At 33.6% G+C, this 20615-nt stretch overlaps 3 protein-coding genes across 25 annotated transcripts; all 3 read right to left on the minus strand.

Moving 5' to 3' along the window:
- Positions 1 to 349: 349 nt before the first annotated feature.
- On the minus strand, positions 350 to 1254 carry LOC111241582 (protein MAIN-LIKE 1-like). The gene is made up of 3 exons (XM_022780230.1): positions 994 to 1254; positions 802 to 894; positions 350 to 712 (listed from the first exon to the last, which is right to left on the minus strand). The coding sequence occupies exons 1-3, from the start codon at positions 1252 to 1254 to the stop codon at positions 350 to 352; spliced, it is 717 nt and encodes a 238-aa protein (XP_022635951.1).
- A 39-nt stretch (positions 1255 to 1293) lies between these two features.
- Positions 1294 to 2455, minus strand: LOC111241583. The gene is made up of 3 exons (XM_022780231.1): positions 2397 to 2455; positions 1536 to 1909; positions 1294 to 1464 (listed from the first exon to the last, which is right to left on the minus strand). Exons 2-3 carry the CDS (start codon positions 1905 to 1907, stop codon positions 1294 to 1296), a joined length of 543 nt encoding a protein of 180 aa, XP_022635952.1. The 5' UTR covers positions 1908 to 1909; positions 2397 to 2455.
- Positions 2456 to 5987: 3532 nt separating this feature from the next.
- LOC106762295 (pentatricopeptide repeat-containing protein At3g29230) lies at positions 5988 to 17867 on the minus strand. Of its 23 annotated transcripts, none has more exons than XM_022780725.1 (9): positions 17163 to 17811; positions 13563 to 13629; positions 11002 to 13349; positions 10744 to 10829; positions 9393 to 9723; positions 8230 to 8316; positions 7310 to 7420; positions 6333 to 6566; positions 5988 to 6205 (listed from the first exon to the last, which is right to left on the minus strand). In XM_022780725.1, the coding sequence occupies exons 2-3, from the start codon at positions 13594 to 13596 to the stop codon at positions 11392 to 11394; spliced, it is 1992 nt and encodes a 663-aa protein (XP_022636446.1). In that variant the 5' UTR covers positions 13597 to 13629; positions 17163 to 17811; the 3' UTR covers positions 5988 to 6205; positions 6333 to 6566; positions 7310 to 7420; positions 8230 to 8316; positions 9393 to 9723; positions 10744 to 10829; positions 11002 to 11391. The 23 variants fall into 23 exon arrangements, 22 of the variants coding, with proteins under 22 accessions (XP_022636446.1, XP_022636434.1, XP_022636430.1 ...); XM_022780713.1 differs by having other exon boundaries at positions 7934 to 8316; XM_022780709.1 differs by having other exon boundaries at positions 7267 to 7420; positions 7934 to 8316.
- Between the last annotated feature and the right edge of the window lie 2748 nt (positions 17868 to 20615).

Raw genomic sequence — 20615 nt, forward strand, 5'->3', positions numbered from 1 at the left:
AAATCGAGCCCCATTTAAGCATTAAAGATGTGTTGAAACAAGTAGAAGAACGATATAATGAGGCTAACATTGGAGGTAAAGTCACCATAAAGCAGAAGTTACTTGANATTATTTGTCCTACATTGACATCAATGGTCCCTCCATTACATAAAGTCAAGACAAAGGGTGCAAAAAAAAGAAAAGTTCAACCAACAGAAAGGTCTACAACGCAGGATCCATCATATTTTGAGTATGTGGACGCCTTTCATTCAACCATGGAATCTTCATCTGTGAAAATTAAATTACAATCAAAGCTAAATGTAATGAAGAAAAAAAAAGTTGCATTGATCGACCAGTTTGATTCTATTACTCACCCCTTCATTGTGGACGTTGTTGATTTTGCATCTGCAATGACAGTGGGTGGTCGTGGAATCTCCTGGTAAAATCCAAACTGCCTCATCACACGCTCAGGCAAATGACGGGAAAGGGTGTCACCAATCCGAATCCATCCAGAATACATACAAATTCCGAATAATGGACGAATGCCCCGATGTCCCTCGTATGGATGCCATAGAACTCCACCATATGTCAGGCCATCCAACTGCGACCGGATTTCTGCAAGAGTCGAACTCTGCCGAAGGCTCTGCCACCTAGTCGCACGTGGTGTGGTGTCATCATAAGAAGACACCAACCGCCTCCTTCCCATGCTAGGGAAATGCTCGTATATCCAACTCTANAAATGCAATTATTCAATTAAATATTTTCTATCTTTGAACATGGAGATAAGTACATCAAATAAATGTGCAAGGTTTATGTTTGTACCTGGAAAAGAGTCAGATATCCAGCCATCTGCTTCGTGGAAGCTAGACTGGAATCCCCAAGCTGCTCGTACAAATGGGCAAGTGCAGCAACGCCCTAAGCATATCTGCCACACGCGTGTATGTCTCTAAATAATAGTAGGTAAGACACGCGTATAGAACTAGCACTTTTATTTGCAAAAATGGTGCATCCTACTAGATGCAACAGATATGCTCTGGCAGCATAGTCCCAATCCTGCGACTGACACCTCTGAACATATATGTCTCTCAGCCAGCTGAGTCTGACTTTCGTACCACGTGCATCCTCCATCTCAGCACCAGCTGTNCCACCGTCAACGCCAAGCNGGTCTNCGAGGGCTGTACGAGCCTCCTCAAACTCCAACTCCTCNAAATCGCATAACTGTCCCATCACCGGGAGATGAAGTAAAGTGGAAACATCATCAAGAGTGATCGTCATCTCCCCTACTGGGAGATGGAAACTGCTCGTCTCAAAGTGTCATCTCTCTATGAATCCAAGCAACAAGCCCTTATCAACGTAATCGTAGCAGATTTGTGTGAGAGGCATCAAAGAGGAATTCAACACAATGTGTTGAATTCCCTCGGCGCACGGTCCTAACTTATTAACTTTTATANCATGGGAGATCAATTTCAACATCTCTCCTCGATCCTACACAACAATATTTAACATCAATTGTATTTGAAAAAAAATTAAAATTAAAATTTAAGTTATGCACTCACCCGGCCCTGTGAAATACTATAAGCAACATGCTGAACATAGTGCGTCAGCAAAGAAGCATCACGTGGACCTCCAGGAAATCCACCGACATCATCCTGTATGTCAGGAACATCATGTTCCTCCTCCTCGTAATCGTCATCAGAGGCCTCAAATGCCTCATCCTGAACAGGACCCTCNTAGGCCTGATATGCCTCCTCCTCAAACGCTCGGTCCTCAGCGATAGGGTCATCTTGAATAGGAGCTGCTCGCCCTCTCCGAGCCGAAGCCGTAGGTCGTCTCCTACCTAAATCCTGTGCAGAACTCTCTCCTCGAGAACTCTNTCCTCGAGAACTCTCTCCTCGAGAACTAAAAGATGCACCTCGTGTTCTTACCATTTCTAACAAAGATTTTTTAATTAAATTAATAATTATTTCATTAAATTAATCATATTTTTTCAATAATTTAATAATAATTATTTTATTAACTAAATTAATTTAAATTTATATATAATTAAATAATATATTATAAAATAAAATAAAATTTAAATATTTTATAAATTAATTCTAAATACAATAAACTAATAAAACAAAAAATTAAAACAAACGTAACAAAATTAATTGAAAATAAAAAGTTAAAATATAATTACTTTAAAAAAAAAACTAAAAAAAAAGGAAACGGATAGCGACATCCGTCGACGGATAACGACATTCGTTGACGGATAGAGACATCCGTTTCGGTGCCTGTCTTCTTCCTCAACGCGCACAACAACACAACACAGAGATACAACACAGAGATGACAAACTCAAACAGAAACACCAACTACCCAATCCTACACTACACATTGCATACGTTTAAAAAAAAAAAAGAAATTAGAAGGAACTAACCTGTCGACGCCTTGCACCGCCGCAACACCGCCGCACAGCACCCTCTGCGCCGCCGCACCAACACCTCACAACAGCCGCACAAACAGAGAGGAGTGGGAGAGTGAGAATACGAAGTGGGAGAGTGGGAGAGTTGCAGAGTTTGGAGGAGGGAGGTTTCAAAATGGTGGGGTGGGGGTGGGGAATACGAAGAGGAATCTGTGAGACTGTAAAAGAGGGGGGTTAGTGTAGGGTAGGTTAAATAGGGGTAAAAGGGTAAAAAAAAACATAAAGGTTAATTTTGTATTTAAAAAAAAGTTCAAAAAAATTGGGGGGGTGGGGGTTGGAACTGGGGAGGTACAGGGAGTAACTCCCTAACAGAGGTTACTCCCTACATCACTTTACATTGCTCATCACATTTTTTTTAAAATTTCAATACAATCTTCTATATTTTAAAAAATCCCATATCCTCACTTTTTTTTAACGGTTTTAACAAATGTCAACATCCGTTAAGTGATTTTTCAAGTTTTTAATGAATGTCGATATCTATTAAAGTTTTTGAAAAATCTTTCAACAGATATCAATATTTATTAAAAAAAAATTCATCAAAAGATATCGATATTCTTTAAAAGATTTTTTAAATTTTCAAGATATTTTGAAATTCATTAAATTTTTTGAAAAATCTTTCAACATTCATTGAAAAAATATATTTTTAATATGTAATAATTCAGGAAATAATGTGAAATGGTGGGGAAGTAACCCTCCTAATAATATGGTCCAACATTACACTATCTTCCTTTTCATCTTTTGCCGAAGTCCCATAGAAGGGATTACCATTATTCTTCTCTCGCCTTTTCCTATCGCTGTACAGATTTTGTTTACAATAAAACAAAATAAGAAGTATATTGAAGGAAATTGATATGATATTTAAATTGTAAAATGTCATAATATTTTATAGTTAGAAATATAAAATATATTGTTAACTTAATAGTTTTAATTTTAGGCTTAATATCTCCCTTGATCCTCGTATCTGTGTGATAATCTCAGTTTGATCCTCAAGTTTTGAACTGTCTCAATTGGGTCATAATTTTTGTAAAAATGCACACATTTTACCCCAACCGTTAACTGATCTCAAACGGCGTTAAGTTTAGCTGACGTGTTGGCTTAATCCCTTCTTGGTCCTCGTATTTGCGTGAAAATCTCAGTTCGGTCCTCAAATTTTGAATTGTCTCAATTGGGTCATATTTTTTATAAAAATACACATATTTTACCCCAATCGTTAACTGATCTCAAACGGCGTTAAGTTTAGCTGACCTGGTAGCTAGAGGACATGCTGACGTGTATTATTTAATTATATGAATTATTTTTTTTAAAATAAGTCGTGTTTCACGTGGCACAATGCCTATTATTTAGTTTATTTGAATTAGGGATTTTATTCATCTCTCTAAGAATCAGGGATTTTACACAGATTATCTCGCTGGCTCAAAAAATAAAGTCACCGGAAAACTCGCGTAACCAGTGCAATCAGTCTCACAGCCTTTTCTGCCAATGAACCAACTTGGTAACCTATAGGTTCATCACCAGCCTTTAAGCTATTTATTCCACTTATAGCAGAAGATAATTGTTGTATAGTGAGATCAGTTAGCGATTGGGGTAAAATGTGCGCATTTTTACAAAAATTATGACCCAATTGAGACAATTCAAAACTTGAGGACCGAACTGAGATTTTCACACAAATATGAGGACCAAGAAGGGATTAAGCCAACACGTCAGCATACCACATCAGCTAAACTTAACGCCGTTTGAGATCAGTTAACGGTTGGGGTAAAATATGTGTATTTTTACAAAAATTATGACCCAATTGAGACACTTCAAAACTTGAGGACCGAACTGAGATTTTCACACAAATACGAAAACCAAGAGAGATATTAAGCCTTAATTTTATAATAATTCATCTTTATATAATCTCTCAGGGTTTTATAATCAAAACTCCAAGTCATAAAAAATGTTTTTACATCTTTTATTCGGTGAAAGCAATAATCGTACGTCGAATAATTTCATAACACAGTAACTATATTAATAAAAATAGGAATAAATATATTTTTAACATGCTTGTTAATAAAGTTATTTTTTATGAAACTATGAAGTGAGTGAATTGAAAAAATTCCAACCTTCAAAACTTTTACAAGAAAGTCACATCAAAGTGAAATTCACTCACTATAATATTAAATTAGTTAATTCTTAAATATTTTTCAAAGTTGTATGCATTCTTAAAATGTTTTAAATTACAAATTAATATTTAAATATTTGATATTAATTATAAATTGATTATTAATTAATTATTATTATTTATAACTTAATTATAAGGTTACGTCTAACCTAATTTCATTCAGTTTTTTCTAATTTAAACTCAATCTCATTTGGATACAACCTAAGTTGGTCTGAGTTCAATTTTCAAACAATTTAGCTTGTTTTAACTAAACTCAATTTAAGTTTCACCTAATTTAAATCATTATCATCTTGTTTAAACTCAATCCAAACTCACACGAGTTAATTCTTACTTAATCTTGACTAATTTTAACTCAACTAGACTCATTTGCATCCTAACTTAAGTCAACTATCCTAATTCAACCTAACTCGAGCACATCCCAATTCAATCTTTGTAGATTCAACTCAATCTAACCCAACTTGTTTGGCTCAATTCGATCCAACCTAATCTTTCTTAATCTTTCTTGATTGGGACCCAACTTCACCTTAGACTAATCCAACTTAGTCTAACCTAGAATTAAACAAACTCAACTTGACCTTAGTTAATACCTGACCTTAGTCGAGACCTAAGCTTAATTCAACATAACACAGGTCTAATTTGATTTGACTTAACCTGGATCTGCTCCCAAGTAACTTGACTTTGTCTCAATCCAACTCTACTCATATTGACATAGGTATGAACCAATTTAACTTAATCCAAACATGATTTGAAACTGTTAAATATGAGTTGAAACTTGTTTTGACCCAACTTAACTTGAATAAAACTTGATTCGACCTAACTTGAATTGACTTATACCATAATCCGACCTCAACTTGATTCAAACATGGTTCGCCTTAACTTTACTTAAACTTGATTCAACTCCACTTGAATTGGTTTTGACCTTATAAACTTGATATAATCTCAACTTAACTAATTAAATTTGATTTAACTCAATCCCACTCATATTAACTTAAGTGTAGATTTCATTTAATAAATATTTTTTTAAAGTTATTACTTTTTCTTTTCATTTTCATTTTTAAGATTTTTTTTAGATATAGCCTTAACTCATAAAGCTTTTATGAGCAATTTGACCTATACAATTTTTTTTAATGTACACTTTTTATTTAGATTTAATATCTCAATAAGTTCCTATTTTCGTTTAGAATCTTAAATAATATCCTTTTTTTTTTGCAGTCTTTATTTTTATAAAATTGAATTAATTAAGGTCTTTCTGTCAAATTGATTAAACGACGTTGAGTATTATGTCACTTTGACATGCTGATAAATGCTGATAATGTTGTTTTAATACACATGTAATTAAAAACGTGATTTTGAATAAAAAAATTAAATTAAAAGAGTGAAAATTCAGTTACAAGGGCAAAGTTTGCAAAGTTGGAAATTCAATTACAGAAAGCTCTATTCTCTCTGCAATTACAAGATCAAAATGAAATTGTTGAAATTTTGAGTTTTAGGGTTGTTCGATAGATGCGCAATGGATCATAGAACCTTGGCGTTGCGAAGGGTCATCCATGGAGTTTCCTCCGAACCTTTTGCCAGACGAAGCGAGCCCCATGCTTGGACCCACCTATTCAACCACCCTCAAATACCTTAGTCTTAGTATCTTCCTCATAAAATATGGAAATTTCAAAAATTTATGATTTTTAAAATAAACTAGGAGATGGAGAAAGGTGAGTGAGGAAATGCAAACCCACCCAATAAGCTGCAATATAACTGGCAACTCCGGCAGAGAGGTGAATGACATATCCACCAGAGAAATCGATAACTCCAAGCTTCGCCAACTACCCTCCGCGGCACCAGATGCTGAAAGTAGTGACCATATACGAAAAAGTAACCCAAAGAGGAGCAAACAACATCCACGCAAGGATGTTCATTCTCCCGAGCAACGCCCCAGCTATGAGGATCTAAGTAATCGTCGTGAACGCGCCCTGAAAAAACACCATGGTAGCAGTGGAAAAGAGTCCCAAAAACCTTTCCCCAAAAGAAACAAGGATTTTGTGGATGAGTCACGAGACCTAAAACTCAACTTCCCTAATTTTATTTTGATTTCCCAATTATAGAGAAAATGGGGCACTCCCTAATTTTATTTTGATTTCCCAATTATAGAGAAAATGGGGCACAAAGTAAAATATCATTTCCCAACTTTACCTTTTCTTAAATTAATTTCAACACAAAGTAAAATATGTTTACTTAATTCTTTAATTCTAAATTTAAAAAAATCAAATTCATATACAATTTTATTAACACGTATATTAAAACTGTAGTGTAACCAAGTCACGTCATATATATTAACGTTATTTGATGAATTTGACAAAAATACTTTATTTACATCAAATTAACAAAAATAAAGACACAATTGAGATAAAAATAAAAAGAATTCTATTTGAGATTTTTAACAAAAATAAGACATTAAACCTTTTATTTACTACATGAGTGCAGGGTAATATGGGCTATATTGATAAGTATAATGCTTGAATACATTTTGTTAGTTATTCATATAAATGGCATTATCAAGTCTAAAATGTACTTCGACTTGTGAAAATAAAAATAAGGCATGATTAGCAATTTGACTGACATACCAATTAAAAATAATAGAAAATCAAATAGCACGAGACGCATGAAAATTACATAATTTCATGGTAGTTTTAATCCCCACCCCTGTAGTATTAACCTTTGTATTTCTTCCTCATTTGCGTGAGCTGTAGCCACTTGCCCTTTCTTCTCGAGTTCAATTAGTCTACCCACCACCATATGCAGTGGATGTTTAAAGGGTATCGGAGATCTGAAGAAGAGAAAATATAATCCGTGTAAAACATTAGTGCCTGATATCAACTTCTCCAATGTAATTTAAGCTTTATACTGGTAGACCAGTCAAATGATTACTGTCCAAAAAACAATGATTGACTGTAAAATTCATGCATCCTCTAATCGAGTCCACCTTTTCCCAGTCAATAGCAAATATTTTAAGCTGAACCAGACAAAACTGACCTTTTCCATATTATTTACCAAACTGATTCTCAAATTGGTTTGACATTTTAGAAACGGTTTTTTTTTCTATTGTTTCATCTTGTCGAATTTAATTCATTGAACAACCACAAGTTTGAATTAAGAAAATTAGCTTCATTCATCATACAAAACCCCCTTGACTAGTGAAACTGTTTGAACAACTTCTAGTTTGAATTAAGAAAATTAGTTTCATTATCATGCAAAATCCCTTTGATTACTGAAACTGAAAAATAGATGTAAAGGAGATCACTAGCAGGTGGCAAGTTGACATTTAAACGAAAAAACATACCCGAAAATTCCCCAAATATATTGGGGGTGAACTTGACAGCCCTCGAAAAACTCAGAAATAGCTTCCCACCTGGTTTCCATCACTTATAGACATTTGACTACAACAAAATTACACTAAAAGGGAAGTTATAGTTTATTTGAATCCAGAAAAAATCTAAAACATAAAGTAGCAACATTAGCAGATAAGGAAATAATACCCAGCGACATTTTAGTTTTAACAGTTGTGCAGTTGATGTGAGAGTCAGCAAAAGCTGCAACATTTTTCCTTTAGAATAGACATGGGCAAGAAATAAATACCTGCTCAGAGCAGAAAACTGACACCAGGGGTTTGCCCTTCTCCATTGCTATGCGCACAAATCCTCACCTTGCTTTAAGAAAGGCAATCTAGAAAGCAAATGATTCTTAGTATTGTTAACTTGCTTGAATACAAATTATATAAAGGAGTTTCATATTGCAAACCCATTTTATTTGGAACCATTTTCGGACTATCTTTATATATAGTAGAAACATTATTTAAAAAACAATCAGACAATATATAGCCACCAAATTATCAAGCAAATATGATGTACTGAGTATATTCTTTGCATATATTTTTAGGCATTTTGTAATTGTACAATGATTCAATTACAAAAGCAACCATACAAAATGACAAGGTGTTTAATTGGTAGATTGTAATAAGTGGGCCATTGCTATAATCGAATTGAAATGACTTCACAGCCAATGTCAGAATTCAAACAAACAGGACTATGATCGCACCAGTTTCATGAGGCATATTAAATAAAAGATTTCTTCATTTTAGATTCTTTATTACAACCACCGCGATGTGCAAACGGGTATGACTTTGCTGCTACAGATAACAGTATCTTGGCTCATTATTGTTCATTTATAAAATAGCCTAATGGCATTGCTGCTCCATAATTCTAACTACTATTTTTTTGTTGGTCATTGTATTTCTATACAAGTCTAGTGCTTCACATGAAAAGCTTTATCAACCTTGTTCCTTAGCGCAGGGAGAATATACATAATCCCCAATTATATAATCTCTCATATTTTACATTACTCAAATCTAAAGAATCAGGTACACCTTAAGAGTGTTATTGGCAAGTCATATTGCCAAAGCTCAAACATTTCAGGTTAGTGATCCTAAAATTAGATCATAACATATATAAAATGAAATAAGAGAATGTAATTTTCCCACCTTTCCATCAAAATTAGACATGAAATATCAGAGGGGGAAGAAACTAAAGTGCTAGTTAAGACTATCAAACATGGACCATTCAAATGGTAATGCAGCCCAAGTGTTTGCATAGCAAGAGAAAATGCCTGTATATACCAACATATTACTCCAATTTGACATCAGTTATAATACTATATCTAAAAGAATAAACATTTTCAGTTACCGAAAAAGATAAAAATATAAAAAAATATATACTAAAGAGGAAGAGAGAAAAACAATGTACCTCAGAACCATGCTTCATGAGAAATGTTTCTTGAACTCCACCAGGTATTAAGATACAACTGTAGCCAGCATCCAAGGGAGAGGTAAACCTTTTCCTTGTCTCTGGAGTCCAACCCAACGAAATCCATATGTGTCTCAAAAAAGGTGTGTGAAAAACCTATTTATTAAGTGTGATAAGAAATTTTTTAAATTACATCCTCAATAACCTTCTTACAAAACAGGGTCTATGAAAATCTTACCGCACTGCTAGCAAGAACTTTTATTTTGGGAAGAGGCATAAACCTGTGTTGTCAACTAATGCAACAACTCCAATTGGCAAATCCGAAGATCCCCTAAGAAGGAATCCGAAGCTAGCTATAAGAAGCTTGATCTTAGAGTTGTCAAAACAGGTAACTCGGCTCGACCCGGCCCGGCTCACCACGGGTTGGTCACTTAGTGAGTCAACCCAACCCGGCTCATTTATTAGTGAGCCAGAAAAATCTGAATCTGACTCGATCCACCATGGGTTGGTGGGTAAATGGGTTGGCTCACTAGCCCATTTAATTACAATTTTTTTTAAATAAAAAAAATTACAAACTTTCTAATTCAAATTTAAACAAATTTTACTCCCAAAAAATGACGTTAAACTGAAGAAAATTCAAAATAATAATAAAAAGTACAATATAATCCAAATGTCACCCAAAAATAAAGACAGAAAACATTCAAAAAATTTGCTCCTTGAAGAATTTCAGTGAAGAAGTGAGAGTGACGGCACCTTAATGAGAGCAAGTTCCGTGAAAGTGATTTGTGAGAGCAGAGGTTACTTTTTTGGTATACACAGTGAGTGAAGAGAATATTTTATTTTTTAGGGTTTCATAAATAAAATAATAAATTAAAAAAATAAAATTAGGTAGGTGGATTGGCGGACTAACCCGGCCCACCACGGGTTCAACCCGCATGAGCAGGGTTTAAATGAGTCGGATTGAAATCTGACCCGCGCATAAAAAAAATTTAATTTTTTCAAACCCAATCCGGCCTGAACTCGTGGTGAGCCGCAGGTTGTGACCCATTTTGACGGCTCTACTTGATCTTCTAAGCAAGAATCCGAAGCTTTCAGGTGGTGGAATAAAAAACTCAGCCATTTTCTGATGAGCTCTCATACGAGCAAGGGCATCAACGACACCGAAAGTAGATATTTCTAATTGCAATTTCTAAATTAAAACATTATTTATGTCAAACCTTAGAATGGTCTCCTTCAACCATTTTAGGTTACAAGTTACACTTTTCGGGCAACAAAATTGCAAGAGAGAACAAAGGATACATTTTCATCTAAGAAAAATATTCAGAAGTCAAACTTGAGTTAAGGGGCAAACCATAAGCACGATTGGGATGAAAGGCCTTCATATTTTCCACATGAAGAATGACGGGAAATTCACAGCAAAGGTGCTTGCATATGTACCTGAAACGCACCCAATTTTTATTTTTTATTTTTCTGAAAAAAGATACATTTTATTATACCAGAAAAGCAAGGGATTCAAACCCAGTGTCACAAGAAGAAAAAGAAAATACAAAAGCTTATAATAACTTAATCACCGTTTTTTACATCAAATTTTCGTGCTATAAACAAGTACCTGGATAATTTTTGACCGAATTTTCATCAATAGGAATCAGCATCAACACAAGAAGCAAATATAAGCCTGAGATAACATAACATGAGAGAGGCCTCTTTCTTAACCTCATTCAAGGGAAGAACAATAGGAGAGAGAAATGAACAAGAGTGCTTGACTGAGAGGACGAGAAGCGTGAGGAGAATCAACCAACCAAGAATTTGACGATAACTGAGTTTGACAACAAGCAGCTACAGGATGAAAGACTGTGATTTTGCCTCGTGGCTCTTCCACTGTTTCAAAATAGACCCAGAATTTGAAGAATTGATGTTGATCTGTAGAACTGATTAGGTCTTTCAAATGCTGAGCCAGTTCATGAAGATTTGGGTATCATCAAGATACCTCCCTACTCGTTCAGTTTCCATGAGCAACATCCACAAGATTTGGAATGTACCCATTCAATCTTAACAGAGTCGTCAATCCCTTCAATGTCCGATATATACTCTCTGTCTCAGGATGTCTCTCATCCAAGGAATAGAATTCCACCACACTATCATTGCACCCAATAACACTACATCCCGGTAATTTCTTGAACCCGGTATCTCTCGTTGCAATCTTCAACCGGGCAACATCCTCCCATCTTCCAAGATCCTTGTATATGTTTGAAAGCATGACAAAGTTTGCAGGGTTGTTGGGTTCAAGTTCAATGAGTTGCTCAAGTGCCACTTCTGCTATTTCCACATTCTTATACATCCGACAAGCCCCAAGCAGTGCTGCCCATATAACTGCATCCGGTTTTATTGGCATCTTTCTCACGAAATTCATAGCCTGATCTATAAGACCAGCTCTTCCCAACAAATCCACCATACAACCATAATGCTCAATCTGAGGCACAATTGAGTAATTATCAACCATCGATTGGAAATGCAGAAACCCATCTCTCACTAACCCCATATGCGTACAAGCAGACAAAATCCCAACAAATGTAACACCATCTGGCTTCTCTCCCATGCTCTTCATCCGCTCAAACAAACTTAAAGCATCAGCTGCATGACCGTGCATGGCAAGGCCATTAATTATGGTGTTCCAAGTTATTATATCCTTCACATCCAACCAATTAAACATATCAAGTGCTTTCTCTATAACCCCACATTTTGCATACATGTCAATCAAAGCATTTCCAACAAACAAGTTGCCCTTATACCCAATACTCTCTGCATAAACATGCACCCACTTACCCATCTCAAGGTCCCCCAATCTGGAACATGCGGACAACACTGCCACAACTGTGTAATCATTGGGAATGACCACAACATCGCCACCTTCCCCTTCTTGTTTTGGTAACATCAACATCCGTTTAAAAGACTCCAAAACTTTGTTAAAGAGCCCATTCCGAGCATACCCTCCAATTAACCCGTTCCAAGAATAAACATTCCTCTCAGGCATTTCATCAAACAGCTTCTCGAACGATTCCACCTCACCGTTATAGGCATAACCGTTCAAAACGGTGTTCCATGACATGACATCGCGGTTCGGCATTTTATCAAACAGCGCTCTCGCAGCTACCATGTCCCCCAATTCGATGTATCCTGAAACGAGGACATTCCACAGCACAATGTCACGCTGCGGCGCTAGGTCAAAAAGACGCCTTGCGGAAGCCATGTCACGGCACGCCACGTGAGCAGCGATGATCGCAGTCCAAGCGAAGACATTCTTCTCGCGCATTTCGCTGAACACCTTGCAAGCATCCTCAATGAACACCTCTCCTCTCACGGAGTACATGTGAATCAATGTGGTTCCCACAAATGCGTTTGACTTAAAACCACGTTTGGCCACCACGCAGTGAACCTGCTCTCCTTCTCTAACCGCGTTCGCCTGAGCACACGACTTCATCACCAATGGGAAAGTGAAGCAGTTTGGTGAAGCACCAGCGCGATGCATTTGTGCGAATAAAACGACAACTTCCAAGGGACACTCCAATAGGGCAAAGCCTCGGAACATGGCATTCCATGTGGCGCCGTTTGGTTGCACCATTGTGTTGAACACTCTTCCAGCGTGACCCATTCTACCGAGACGCGCACATGCCGTGATGAAACTAGGGGTGACATAATCATTGCTTTGGAGTCCATGGGTGACTATTTGGGCTTGAATTTGGTGCAGCTGCATGCACGTATCACATGACCTTAACAGGGATATCAGCTTCTCCTCCACAAGTATTTGTAGTCTCTTCGAAGAATCGTTCACCACTAACTTCCCTATTTTTCTTTGCATTTGTAGTTGTGGATTGAAAACACATATCAATTGCTTGTGTATGATGTTGGTATGTGTAGGACCCGAACTGTGTTCCACTTGGATCCACCTGACCGGAAAGTCTGATGTCTGTATGTCATTTCAGAAGAGTACTGTTTTATGTAGAACAAAATGTTTGTACCATTTTTTTCTGAAGAAAGAAACATTTTATTTGACCAGAAAAGTAAGGGATTCAAGCCTAGTGTCACAATAAGAAAAAGAAAATACAAAAGCTTATACTAACTTAATCACAACTTTTGACATCAAATTTTCATACTATAAATAGAAACAAGTACCTGGATAATTTTCAAGTGAATTTGCTATTTTCATCAATAGGAATCAGCATCAACACAAGAAGCAAACCTATAGACATGAGATAACATAACATGAGAGGGGCCTCTTTCTTAACCTCATTCAAAGGAATAGTAATAGGAGAGAGAAATAAACTATAACATCCAAACTTTAGGGGTCACTTAAGCACATCAAAGTCAAAAATTTTATGAAGACAAAGTTAACAACTCCAAAAGAACTAAACTTTATTACAACTTTAAAAATCAAGTATAATTCATACATCCAATAGATTAAAACATCAAATTAAACTTATAAAGAAATTTCTTTATAAAATTCAGATGAATGTTTAAGCTCCCCCAAAGCACATCCTCTCGTGTCATCTATTTCATGTCATCTATTTCATATCATCGACTTCAACATTCTTGTATGCTCCCGTACAACACACATCTCATACAACCATCACAGTAAACACACAAAAAGCATGGGTGAGCTAAAGAATCAAACACAATAATAACAACAATAGCATCATCAAAACAAATATAACAATAACCCAATCACTCTACTTTTATCTCAGTGATAACATCTCACAATGTTTCATATCACATAGATGTCACTCAAAGGTTTAACGTCACACAAACATATCCTTTCATCAATCTCTTGTCACACAAACTTCTCACAGTGTTCTCTTGTCACACAAACTTCTCACAGTGGTCTCTTGTCACACAGACTAAGGTCACATAGACCACCATCTCTACAAGGCGGTTAAGTAATCCTACACACATAGTTAAGAACTTGTTCCTCTTAAAGAGCCAACAACTTTCCTCTCGTTAACGGTCACACAGCTAGAGAGTACGGTATTCAAACCCACTCTTACTACCTCACACAATTTGAAGAGTGCTCCTTCCCAACACACAAGAGAAATAGACACCCTGATATCAAGGGAAACTCATCCTAGACCACTTCCTATTCTTGAACACATCAAGAACAACTCTCTATTTATCTCACCTCTCACTATCTACAATTTAACGTAGCCAATTCACTTCTATTGACTAAACTATGAGGTTTAATATCACATGAACCGAACATTCATTTAACACATCAACTATCACCAATCATCTGAGTTACAACATTCACCATTCACAAATAGCCATAATCCTTCATACAACGAGTATCTTTAATTTTACAAGACCTTTTAAACAAGATACACCAAATTAGAACCATGTTCACATCATTTTCATACGTACAAACCCAAGCAACTAACAACCATTCATAAATATATTAATCACAGCAAACAATCCATGAAAACAGGAAGTTAAAACACCTAGGTCTCACTGAGCGAGACCTTTCCAACACCCAACGGCCCACCGCCCAACGGTATAAAGTGTCGCTCAGCGCTAATGTACTGCAACGACTTACTACTATAATGCACTTATGATTACTGGAAACATTCAACTACATTTGGACAACTTGTATGCTCTAACCCCATTCAAAACACCTTGAAACAATCACTAACAACACCAAATTAAAGAAAACATTCCACGTCATAGTGTTAATGCTCACACTTACACTATTATGCAGAAAACCAGCATCTTTAAAAATGCACTACTCTCTCCCCTAACCCAAATTTCTAGAACACGCCTTACAACATCTAAGCATAGCACTTTAACCACTATATTCCATAAACACTCGTCATCACACACGACTTTATTTACTTCAATAAATATACACAAAAATTTACTCCAAATCCAATACCCAATTATTCACAATTCTGAACATCAAAAACCAGCATCTATCACTTACTTTAAGCTTTAACTCGTTTATCCCCATATCAAAACAGATTGAAAATTATACTACTGCGTAGTAATCTCAGGTTTCACAATTTATCAAACTAAAGTAATTCAATCGCACATATATCAGTTCATACCATCCTTATTACTTAGTTTACTTTAACACATGCACGTTCATCCATAATAACACTTCTTAGCATACCATATTCAGACAACCAAGCATTTCAGTTCTGCAGCCCAGCTTCAAGAAAATTCACAAGCTAATTCAGAATTTCAAACAACAATATCCTATATTAATCTTACCAAATAACATCCCTTCAGAGTTTAAAGTTGATTCCAACTAATACCAAACCTAATTCCCTCTATTTTCATTCAAAGTACCATATAACAGAATTTAGTATAACAGAACCTAAACTTTTTGCACCCCAGCTTTAATCCTTTAGAATCTTCTCTAGAATACATTAAACTTACACTAATATCACACAATGATCACTTCAATATCAGATTGGGTAACAAACATGCTAACTTCAAGATTACAATTCACATTTGAACACCTACAATAACTTATGCACCCAATTAATTTATTCTGAAAATAGAATGCCAAACATCACATCTCAATTTACCCATTACCTCAATTCTGAACATACAACATTCATTCTGGTTATAAAATTCCTGTAGGATTATCTCCACCCTTATCAAGCATTAACTCACCAAATCATTCAGCATTTAACATCATCAGTTCGGCATATACATTCAAAATAGGATACCAGATTTTAACCTATAATTAACACCTCTAAAATGTCTAATACATACCACACGAAATCATGTTTTACTTACCTAATTTTGCACTATCAAAACCAGTGAAATACACCATAACTCTTATATTAATTAAAATAACATCGTGACATTTGTTTCTACACTAAATAATTTCATGCATTATACTTCACACCACATACCAGAACTTAAGCATAGAAGGATGCAACATACAGCATAATACCCTAAACCACTTTAATGACCACCAATTTAAGCACTTGAACTCCCACTTTTTCCCACATATAAATTCAAGACAGCATTTTCAGCAAACAGATTCTTGTACCAGTGTTCCATGATTCAGACTTGTTAACATTATAACTCCAGACAATAATAGTATATACTAGTCCCTATGAGTGCTCACAAATTTATAACACCAAAAAAAGTTCGATAATCACCTCTAATATACCTTAGAAACATAGAAACTCATGCAATCATGTCTTGAAACACTACACCAATGTTATTTGTTACAATATGTATATCTAGTCCAACCAGAAAAATATAACACACCATAATTTTCCAGGCCATATACTCATTATTACCCAATTTCAAACTAGGAATAACATCTTATACCTCTTATTCTTATCAGAATATAGACATCCAGATCCAATTAATATCAGTAAACTCACACCTTCCAGACCCACAAATCAATTCCAGTTTAAACATATTATAACCCAACAGAACATATACAAATTTACAGCTTGTCATCATGTCCACTATAGATAGTCAAATAAGATTGCTCACGGTTTTAAAATACTAATAAGATAATAAACACCCCTGCTGCACCTGAGAAACAATTAAGCCCACACAGTCACGGTATAAACATCACAAAACCACTACACTAATATATATTTACCAACCAGAAAATCCCCATTCCCCTTTCCAGAAAAATGATACCCAAGAACTACTCCCAATTCGGACAACACACAGAGGAAACTTGTATTTAGAGAAAAATACAGGCTGCAACATATTCGAACAACCAATTAAAACCGAAATAGCTCCCCAAACCTGGAACTTGATCTTCTTCACGTCGCAACCTCTTTCACTTAGCTTCGCACTTCCGCGTCTCCCTTTCACTCGAACCATTTCGCTTCGCACTTCCGCGTCTCCCTTTGTCTCGAACCCTCACTTCTCGTACCCACTTTCTACCACTCTCGAGTTCTAAAGCTCTCACTCTTGGTGTGTCTCTACCAACCAATTTCGTCCCCCTTTTATAGGTTCGTTCACACCTTAAAATACAAATCTCGAACCCTAACAGAGCGCTGCGGTGGCTCTCGACCTTAACAGAGCAGATGACGGCGACCATGAGAGAAGTGACGCGGTGGTGATTGAACCCAACTGAGCAGGATTCGGTGGTTGTGCGACATGGTACAGGCAGCGGTCGCCAGCAACGATATGGACGATGACTCGGATACTTGGGAGACAATGGCGTCTTGCGCGACTCCTTCGTCGAGGTTGAGGTTGCGGAGAAGATGAACCGCGTCTGGCGGCCACGGCGTCCCGTGGTAATGCGTTTAGCGGATTGAGCGGCGCGGTGAAGGGAGCGGTCTCCGGCGACAATATGGACGGAGAATTCGCCTGCTAAGAGGCACGGTGGAGGCTGACAGTGGTAACGAGGCGGTAAGGTTTGAACCTTTGTTTAATCATTTCAGATACTCCTGTTTTGAAGAATTTGTTCAAATAATTCCCTTATTTTTTTTAATTCCGTTCTTATTTTTTAAAAATTTAAAAATTTAAGCTTTTATCCTTAATTTCATATTAACAAAGTTAAAAGTTGTTATGCGTCGTGGTTTTTTAATTATTTTTATTTTTATTTTTTTTTAAATTGTCATTATAAGTTTATATTGTGTTGGCATTACATATATTTTTATTTGGGCTTAATTTGGTTTTGTTTTTTTTATTTGTTTCAATTTAGTTTTAATATTTAAAAAAATATACAATTTTTTCTTTTAAATTTTAACAGAATTTAATTTGTATATAGATTTTTACAAAACTTTTTATACAAATTGATATATTTTTATTAAAAAATTACAAACTAACATAAAACATATTTTTATTTATATAATACTAAAAAAAATTTAATTATATTAAAATTTTCAAAATAAAAACTAAATTAAAACAAATAAAAATAAAGAAACTCATTTAAATTCTTTTACAAAATTAAATAATAAATGAAATTATTTATCCTAAATAATCGAATGAGTATACTATAAAAACAAACATTTCAATAATAAATATTATTGTTAAGTCTTGATACATTTTCAACAACTTATGAAGATAACATTAATACTTAGAATATTTCATTATAAAAAAATTTACTTAACAAAAACAAATTTAAAAATAAAAATTTAGAAAAGATATACACCATTATTTCATTTAATTAGATTTTTTAAAATTATTCCTGCCTCAATTTAAAATTTCTTTTTGAGAAAAAACTATATTTAATTTAATATTTTAACTTAGAATATTTTTGAGAAAATTTTTGAGATAAAACTATAATTTAAAAGAAAAAACTATTTGAAACAGTCAAATAGTATTTATAGAATAGTATTTAAATATCTAACTAAAATTCAATTAAAATAATACTCAATAAAGTAAACTATTCCATTGACCACTTTATAAAATTAAGAATCCTATCTAAGAAAAGTTGCAAAAAAAAAAATAGAGACTAACCATTTTAAAAAATAGGAAAACAAATATTTTCAGAATAACAAATAAATAACAATAATAATAGTAGGTAAAAAATAATAATAAAATAAAAAAGAGTCAACAATGGGATATGGAATTGACCCATTTGGTGCTTCTTTTCGAGCTACTTATTTTGAAAGTTCACATCTTTCTTTTTAACTTCAGTATTATTTACTTTTTTTCTTTCTATTTAAAGTAGTCATATATTTCTTTAACTCTACACCCTTTTAAAAAAAATTAAAAAACTTTTTCTTTTATTTATATTTTAATAACTATTTAATTTAATTTAAAAATTTAATATTTTCATATTTTAATAATTATTAAAATATAATTTATATTATTATAATAATTATATTTAAAATAATTAAAATAAAAAGTAATGAAAATAAAAGTAATTATTTAAAATCTGATTTAATATATATAAATATATTAAATTATTTTTAGATAATATATTTTAATATTTATTTAAATATAAAATATATTAAATAATATTAAATTTTTAAATTAAATTAAATAATTAGTAAAGTATAAATAAAAAACAAATTTTTAGAAACATTCGTATCGGAATTGAAAATCCGATAACATAGTTATCCGATATCAATAGTCGATGAATTTTTTTTAATTTTATTTTCTATTTAAAATGCAACAATAATTTATTTTTTTATATAATACTTATATTACAAAAATTAAAATTAAAATAACTAAAATAAAAGTAACAAAAATAAAAATAATTATATAAAAACTGATTTAACATATATAAATATATTAAATTATATTAAAATATTAAATTAATAAAATAAGATTTCAAAATTTTTAGATTTCTTAATTTTTAATATTTTTATTTTAATATTTTTAATATTACTATTATAATAATATAAATTATATTTTTAAATTTATTTAAATGTAATAAATAATATTAAATTTTTAAATTAAATTAAATAATTAATANATTATAAATAAAAAACAAATTGTTAAAAATTTTAGTGTCGGAATTGGAAATCCGATAAGATAACAAGATCACTTTTCCTTAAATTTTATTTTCTATTTAAAATTTAATAATAATTTAATTTAAATAAAAAGTTATATTTTAGTAATTATTAAAATATGAAAAAATTAAATAATATTAAATTTTTAAATTAAATTAAATAGTCATTAAAATATAAATAAAATACAGTTTTTAAAATTTTGTTAAAGGGTGTAGAAATAAAGAAATGTAGAATTACTTTAAATAAAGAAAATAAAAAAATATATTTATTAAAGTTAAAAAAAAAAGTTTTGGAAAAGTTAAAGATGCATGATGAAGTGACTATTGAAGTGTTGTTGGAGATGGAGGATGAATTACTCTTGTATTTTTCTTTTCGGGTGACTATTGAAGTGTTGTTGGAGATGGAGGATGAATTACTCTTGTATTTTTCTTTTCGGGTTACTCTCTGTATCTCCCCAATTCCATCCCCCACCTCCATACCATTTTTATCCTTTGCTCTATTTTTTCTATTCCAATTTTATCTTTTAGCAAAAATTTATATTTAGAAATAAAATTTTATGATTTTATTCTCCCAACCTCACATAACCTATTTATTCTTTTTTTTTTATCTTCATGCTTTCATCTTTACGCTTTCTTCTCAGAAATTCTTTGTTCTATTTTTCTAGAAATTTTTTCTCCCATTCTTCTTGTATTTCAAGTGATAATTGAGATATCGATTTCTCCTGGAAGAATTTGTCCTTGAATTATTATATCTCTGCATTGCATTGGTGTGGTGGTATTGTATCCAA

Source organism: Vigna radiata, chromosome 5 (genome assembly GCF_000741045.1).
Source record: "Vigna radiata var. radiata cultivar VC1973A chromosome 5, Vradiata_ver6, whole genome shotgun sequence".
Taxonomy (NCBI): domain Eukaryota; kingdom Viridiplantae; phylum Streptophyta; class Magnoliopsida; order Fabales; family Fabaceae; genus Vigna; species Vigna radiata.

Bases quoted from the DNA above. Each gene is read 5' to 3' on its own strand.
- LOC106762295 (XM_022780725.1), bottom strand. From the start codon at position 13,596: ATGAAAATAGCAAATTCACTTGAAAATTATCCAG. The intron at 13,350-13,562 runs GTACTTGTTTCT...TACAGACATCAG, and splicing joins TTCACTTGAAAATTATCCAG to ACTTTCCGGTCAGGTGGATC.